General features: G+C 36.1%; 1 protein-coding gene across 1 annotated transcript in view; it reads right to left on the bottom strand.

Moving 5' to 3' along the window:
- Positions 1 to 1,214: 1,214 nt before the first annotated feature.
- The window catches only part of CD109 (CD109 molecule), a 216,558-nt gene continuing 209,537 nt past the window's right edge, over positions 1,215 to 8,235 (bottom strand). The window contains exons 30-32 of the mRNA XM_006896965.1: positions 6,566 to 6,713; positions 3,752 to 3,854; positions 1,215 to 1,390 (exon numbers count right to left, since the gene is read on the bottom strand). Coding sequence (XP_006897027.1) covers positions 1,215 to 1,390; positions 3,752 to 3,854; positions 6,566 to 6,713 — 427 coding nt within the window. The remainder of the gene's footprint in view (positions 1,391 to 3,751; positions 3,855 to 6,565; positions 6,714 to 8,235) is intronic.

Below are 8,235 nucleotides of genomic sequence, written 5' to 3'. Positions count from 1 at the left end.
TGGAGTTAAGGAAGAAAATTAAACCATAAAAATGTTTTTATTCGTCTAAAATACAACAACGTTTTTAAAGGCAAAATTAAAAAAGAAAGGAATATGGGAAGAAAAGAAAGACAAATAGAAAAGTGACAAATGGGAATGATTTCCTTAAATTTTATCTAGATACTCAAAATTCAGGAATTTCTTACATCATGGCCAGCAGGAGATGCCTCCAGGCAGCTGGCAGCCCGACACTTGGACATCTGAGCCAGGAAGAGGGTTGTATAGGGACCGTGTCCAAGACAGTAAAATACTTCACATTAGAAGTCACACCAAGACCCTTATCTTCATCAAACTTCTGCTTATTTATCAGATTATGGTTAAATCCATTTGCTGCATTCTACACAGCACATTACTGTACTCCTTAATAAAAAGTATCTTGGTCCAGAATCTTCTCATATAAACCTATAAGGCACATACAGAGGTGATTTTCTCCAACTCTCCCATGTGCAAAGTCAGTACCTAAGGTTGGAGTCAGGAGAGGGATGCAGCACTGAGCGCACTTTCCATCACACTCCTCAATCTCCAGGCAGTGTATACTATAAGCAGAGGAAAGCATACACCCTCACTCTTCTCTCCAGGAGGCTGATGTATGTGATCATATTTGGGGTGGAGAAAAGATCACTTAACTTTAAAAATTCACCACCAATATTCTGCAAAGAGGGAAGTAATGTTCAATTAAATAGTCAATTATCAAAGCCACTGGGTGTGGGACAGAGGACAGGGTCAAAGGACAGACCTTCTTACTGTTATTCCTCCCACTTCTCAGGGCAGCCATCTTCAAAGCGAACAGTGCTACATAATAATGCTTAAGAACCTAGACGTATTTTTCAAGAAAATTAACATTAAAACCTAAAACAATACATATATTCTACATAAAATAAAGAATTCAAAATAATAGCCTGATGTGTTCCAAGAGGAGAAACAAAGATAAGAAAATGCAATAATTCTAACTCTTGTTTCAGACAAAGTTCAGGTGAAGCAGTCTATGCACTTACACATACGAGGACCTGTTATACAATACTCCAGCTCCCCTCCAACTCCACATAAGGAAAGAAAATGGTTTCCAAAACAGTCAAAAGCCATGCACAGTCAAAAGCCATGCTCATTATAAAAATAAAACAATCACATGTGATTTCTGGAAATGTCAGTGCAGCATGGAGTCTTTAAGACATAAACTACAACAAACATTGCAAAGAGAACAGAAGAGCAAAACAGGAAATGAAAATGACTGAAGAGGAACGAAGAAAGTCTGCAACTCCGTTGTTGCAAAGGTGGCACCCAAGTTCATCTCTACAAAGGTCACAGAAGGACAGCTTCACTCTGGAGTTGTAACTTCTCACAGCTTGTCTTCCTGTTCAAAGAGGTGGACATGAGTTAACACATCTCTCTTGTTTAGAAATACTTACTTTGCCAAAACTTAAAAGCACTTCAGTACATGTTCCTGAGTTTTCCATTCTTAAGATGATTTTATTGTTCTTTACAAGAAACAACTGAAATGTTACAAACAGTTCAAGAAGAGTCCAAACTGTTCACCAAATCCAAGAAAGAAACAACACTTTCAATCCAATCTATCTCCCACCAGCATTTGGTCCGTATTAACAGATTAACCAGCATGATTGCACAATTCTAATCACTCACTGGAACAGGAAAGATTTTAAGTTGAGGATTGTTTAATGTCTTCAAGAGTAACACTGTATAAGCAATCAAATAAAAATCTATTAATTAGAACTATTACAGACATTTACAATGGGCTTTATTTAAACGTATATATGAAATAATACATATACATAAGTAGAAAACAAAATCTGGTTAGGTGATTGCCTTGTTTGATTGTGTTAAATATTAGGAGTCTTGGTGGCACAGTGATTAAGCACTTGGTTGCAAACAACAAAGTCTGGCTCTTCAATTGACCAGTCACTCATCTGATGAAAAATGTGGAAATGTGTCTTCCTTAAATATTCATTGGGTCATTATGAGTCAAAAGTAATTGAACAGCAGTAGATGGGGGCCATAAACCTAAATATTATTTATTCAATCAGGGCAAATTCTTATAACATTGTCTAATAAAAAAATTCCACATGAAGTAGCTATAATACTATAGTAGATATATTCTATTCTTAAATCCCTTCATGATTTTTTAGTTTGGGGATTTGGGATGTTGGTGTTTCTTTACTATTAAGTTTTCTAGTTCCAAGATTTATAAAAATGGATTATTAGGGTTTTATTACAGCTTAGTGATCTAGTGTCAATAAGCTGCACTGCAATTCCAAAAAACACATAGTTCGAATCCATCGGCTGCTCCGCAGGAGAAGGATGGGCAATCTTCTCCTGTGTGATTAACTGCCTCTGAAAACCCGCCAGAGGGTCAGCTATGGGTTGGTTTTGACTTAATGGGGCACAGTAACAACAAGGGTTTTATTATTCAGTTCTTTCATACATTTTAATCTTAAAGTAGCCCTCTCAAAATGAAATTATTTCTAGAAACATTTGTCCCCCTTATATGTTTAAAACTTTGTGCACCTGAAAAACATGACGTGAGTAATTCTGCAATTAGGTTAACACAACGGAATGAACAGGCCTTGTCCATAGGTCTCCAAAGTGTATCACACTCTTCCTCTAACAAAAAAGGACTATATCACTGTCTTCCCAAAGAGCTCTATAAGAACCTAGGTATGGGTTCTTTCCTAAACAAAGTAATTCAACACACTGAAAAATTCAAGAGGAACTGATTTGACTACTTCAAAGAGAACTGATTCTACCCCTTAGTCTAAACAAATCATATATCAAACACTACTACCAATGTTCATTCTATTTTAAAGCATCATTCTCTATAATCCCTGGAAAAGCTCACTTGATTTTGAGCTGCCAGGATGACTGACAGGACTTATTACAAATAGAAATTTCAGAAATCACACGTTCACAAAAAAGCCACTCTGTGCTTGAACCTACATTTACTAACACAGACATTTCATCTACTTCCACATCTATATTTCTACCACTTTATAAAGAAGTTACCAGTAAAATGAAAGCAGCTTAAGTTATTTTCCAAATACAGTAGTTTTTTCTAAACCTAATTTTTTAAAAATGTTAAAATATATAAATCTCAGCAAAATGGGTTGTTGTTGTTACTGTTGTTGTTATTGTGTTCCATCAAGTTGGAAGCAACCCATCGCTGACCCTCCAGAGGTTTTCATAGGTAGTAAATCGCATGGAAAGAGATTGCTTCTCTTTCTCTCACAGAGCAGACGGTGGATTCAAACCATGTGCCTTGGCATCAGCAGTACAATTCTTTAGCACTAAGCCAACAGCAAAATCCAAATCACTGACGGTATTACTTAATGGTTCTGTTTTCCCCAGAACTCTCTTTTTAAAATAGGGACCTAATGGAGTGAATGCTTGGAACATGAGTAAAACTCTGAAAACTGAACATGACTGGACTTCTGTGCTCATTTTCTTTTGCAAATTTTGAAGTTGTGAATTAGGAACCTGAAACATTATGAATAAAAAATATAACTTTTTCATATTCATAGGCTAAGTGATAATATGAGATTTCTGTAAATCATCAATTGTTTTCATTTAATCGAAAAACTCCCAAACTCACTGACCTTTTCACTCCTATAATAAATCTGAAAGGACACCCAGAAAAAGAAATCAAATAAAGTCCTATCTTAACTTCTAAATAACAATACTAGGGACTCCAGAGTAAACTTACGTGGTTCATAGTAATCCACTATGGACACTGAAGCATCCTGGATGTTTGAAACTTTAATGCTTCTCACAGCAGGAATATCAACACAAAGCTGGGTTCCATTTACCTGTAAAAAGTACAAAAGACTGTTGAGGGAATAACAGGCCATATGTTCATAATCAAATAAAAATTCTTTCTCTTATCACTTTAGGAAACAGAAGCAAACAAAAGAAAGATTACCTATACACCAAGTATACATAAAGTACATTTTTTAAATTTTTTCAAGTTCTTGTCTATCTCATTTTTTATATCATTCTTTTTAAAAAATATTTTATACTGGTTTACATACAGAGTTCATAAAGTTCGTATACATTGTTTTTCACACTGGACCTTTCCACTTTGATTTTTAATTATTTTGTTCTACTCAAACAGCAAGCCTTATAAGATAGCTTTTTCTTCAATTTTGCTGAAAAGGATGTTAAGAATTAGAGTGATCTCATAAGCAGCACCAAGAGAAAAGGAGAGGGTTGGAGGATCAATGGAAACAAGAACTACAAGGAGGGGGCAGGGAGAATGCTGCTACAACATGGGGCAGGACATAACTCCTGTGACCAACTGTCTCATCCAAAGTTCCCTCTCCCCAGTTGCTTTTTAGTTCCAGTGCTTAACGGCTCACAGTAGCCCCTTTCTCTGAGAAAAACTGTCCTTCGCTTATTAAGGGTACTTGATGTAAAAAGTTATCCCATGAAGAAGTGAACCCCACAACCAAAGACTGACTGACAGGATATACAAAATGCTGACACTCTTGCCTTCCGGAAGGACAGGTAATAACCTGGTAAACAACAGAGGTTAAAGAATCTGCAACTGACAAGTTCATTTAAACATTACAGAACTTGGCAAGGGCAGTAGATAAAAGTCAAATTAACTAGTCAAAAAGAACTAGACATTCAAATTAAGGTAACCATTAACAAGACATCAGAGTTACTAGCAATAAGAGAGATGCAAATCAAAACCACAATGAGGTACCCTCTCACTCCAGTAAGAGTGGCAAAGTTTAACAGGGCAGTAAGTAATAGATGTTGGAGAGGATACAGAGAGAAAGAAACTCTTATACATTGTTGGTGGGACTGTAAAATGGTGCAACCATTCTGGAAAGCAGTTTGGTGCTTCCTCAAAAAGCTGAACATAGAAATTCCATATGACCCAGCTATTCCACTACTTGGAATAGACCCTGAGAATATGAGAACTGAGGCACAATCCGAGATTCATACACCAATGTTCATAGCAGCATTATTCACCATCACAAGAACATGGAAACAGCCCAAATGTCCAACCACAAACGAATGGATTGAGAAATTATGGTACATTCACACAATGAAATACTATGCAGCACGCAGGAGCAATAACATTGCCAATTATTACCTAACTTGGGAGGGACTGGAGAGCATTATGCTAAGTGAACTAACTCAGTCCCACAAGGATAAATATTGTAGAAAACCGTTATTGTAGAATGAGTATAAGGATCCAGGAGGGGTGAGAGAGACTGAAAACAGAGGGATGTAGATGTGCAGGGGGGAAGGGGGAATTAATCACTGGATTGTACAATTTGATGGGTGGGAGGGTGAGGAAAATGGAAAGAATTTGTTCAAATTTGTATTCAAATTCTGTAAATAAACTAGTAGACAAAAAAGAGACAAAAAACAAGACATCAGAGACTTAGGACAAATTCTAACACCAATTACTTCATTAAGCTCCAAATCAGGCTCATGCATGTCATGTAAGATTTAATATATGGTGGTGCCTAAAAGCAAAAAGAATCTAGAGACTAAATAAGTTTTAACAGGATTTCAACCAAAGTAACTTTTGAAGTCCATAATGGGTTTCGCTGCTAACCAAAAAGCCATACATTTCCAATGGTTTGAAACCCCCAGAGACTTCAAAGGAGAAAGGTGAGGCAGTCTCTTCTCACTATGATTTATAGCCTCCAAAATCGGGTGTAGGGTCACTATCAATCAGAATCAAGTTGATAGTCGTGAGTTTAAAGCAAATTAGAAAAATCCAGAAACTGGCTTGAAAAAAAAGGTATTTGGCAAGACACTTCTGATTTAGACTTAACAAAACTGGAGTAAAGAACATGTATATTCACCTCATCCCTGTAACATAAAATCCTAAGAATGTGTTGAAGTCAATTTCAATTCAAACTATGAGTTTTATACACAGGTTAGAAGAAAAGAAAGATTAAATCATTGGTTCTGAGACAAAACAATAGATTTTGGAACTCTTCTTACACCTTTCTGAAAATCTTCATATTTTATGTACTTCATTTTGGGCCAACAGTTGTCATACAGCCATGAAAAGAATACATTAAGACAAAATAATGAAACTGAGTAAAGACCAAATCTCTGAGAATATTTTAATGGCAGGAATGTTAACCTTGTATAACTTTTAAACATCATAAAGGCATTCTAAATTATATACGAAAGACTTCACTTAAACCATTTTAAATTAACACTTTTAGCTGTTGACTAAGAAGCTACTGAGAAAGGTCAACGTGAAACCTAAGTTTTAAAAATTATAAAATCTATATTTTTCCATCAGGCACAACAGCTATGTTTACATCAGGCATAAAGGCTATCAGAATCTTTAATAGGCTCATCATTATACATCATTAATTTTATAGATGGGTCTATTTTCAAGGGAAACAAATAAATAGTTGCCATTATAGGGAAAAAAATGAGATAACACAATGATTTAAATGAAACATGGTTAAAGTAAACTTTGGAGCACTAGTGGCTTTGTGAATAATGACCTCCGTGAAACTCTCATTTTACTACTTACAGAATCTAAGTAGAGATTGAGTTTTCCATGATCATGTTCCACTTTCTTAATCGTCTCACTTAAAGGAATTGCATCTGAAGACACAGCAAAACCACTAAGCAGGTTCACCTCCATAAGGGCCATGCCACTTCTTTCTGGCCCCAAAAACCTAGATCAAAGGGAAAGGATAGAAGGGAAAAAAACAAAACAAAACTAGTGTTGATGTAAGTAAATGATCTTCATACAGAAATTAAAAATCAAGGGATTTTTTTTCTTAATCATATAAAATTTTAAATAAATTATCCCTTTCTGGCATATGTGGTATTCTCATAACCTCCAATCACAGAAGAAATGATACCATGACCATCTTATTCACTTAAGAGAATGAATCAATGTGTGTATCGAGTTCAGTTCAGGTACAACCTACATCATCAGATAAATTTGTTTTCTAGTGGTGATGCCAAACTGAACTACATTTTTAGTTTTGTCTTTAAACTACGTAGCCCAAAGTCAGGAACTAAAAATTAGGCGTCACTTGACCACTCAGTGGGTGACCCCAGCAAATCCTTGATGACTTTTTTCTTCATCTGGTTCTAGAGAAAGAAGACTAGTAGGGAGAGGCCTTCCCTTTGTTCTCCCACATGCTTGGAAGACACTTGTATTTTCTTTGGCCCACTCTAGGAGAATGACAAGCCTCGGAAAGTTTATTCCACTACACCATTCCCTCATTCTGTTGTACACCATGTGAGCATCAAAAGATCTGAGCAACAACCTTTTGTCTCCTTGAAAATAAATATTTTTCTAAAATGAATTGGCAGCAAGAGGTTATGGGAAGGAGCTAGTGGCCAACATTATGTTTAGCTCTATTCCTGTTGTCATTTCAGATGGCCAGAGCAATAAGCCCTCTTAGACCATCTTGCTTTGTAAAGCAATGATACACTGCCTGCCAGCCATGCCTGATTGAAAAGCCATACAGTACAACTGCTGACTTCAGCTGGCTCGGCAATCTAAAACAAATGAAATCATCTGCTAGGTCAAAAAAAGACCAGGGTAAAAAAAAAAAAAAGATCAGGGTCACTTAGCCAGAAAAAGATGCTATTGAAAAGTAACAACTGGATTAAAATGAGAAGTATTTGTAATCAAGTAAAAAATATCAGAGAGTAAAAACAATCAGTCTGTTTACATACATCATCAAAAGTACCGTAGTTAGCTGGTCTTTTTTTTTTTTTTTTTTGGTCTTTCTAATAGACAGGACATGACTGAGTTATATATACTATCATGGTCCACAGAAAATCTTCTCTAAAAAATTCAGTAGATCCTGTTGATTAGTTATACAGCGGCTGAAACATTAACTAATATTTTTATAAAATGCCACTGGGGCAAATTCATGAATTTTTTTTTCTCAAGAAGAAGTCCCATGTTCATACTTCCGAAGGTCTTCTAAAGCAGTGTGTGTGTGTGTGTGTGTGTGTGTGTGTGTGTTTGTGTGTGACATATATGTATGTATCTCATATATACACATCTCATTGTTGTTGTTTTTGTTATGTGCCATCAAATCACCTGCAACTCATTAATGACCCTTCGTAAAACAGCTCTTAAGGGTCAAGGACTGCAGCCTTCAGTATGGACTGAGGCTCAATGTCAAGAAGACAAAGATTCTCGCCACTGGACCAATTGGAAGCGTCAGGATG

The sequence above is a fragment of the Elephantulus edwardii genome, unplaced genomic scaffold (genome assembly GCF_000299155.1).
Source record: "Elephantulus edwardii isolate Elephantulus edwardi_28Jun2011 unplaced genomic scaffold, EleEdw1.0 scaffold00194, whole genome shotgun sequence".
Classification (NCBI taxonomy): domain Eukaryota; kingdom Metazoa; phylum Chordata; class Mammalia; order Macroscelidea; family Macroscelididae; genus Elephantulus; species Elephantulus edwardii.
This window is presented reverse-complemented; position numbering and strand designations above follow the sequence as displayed.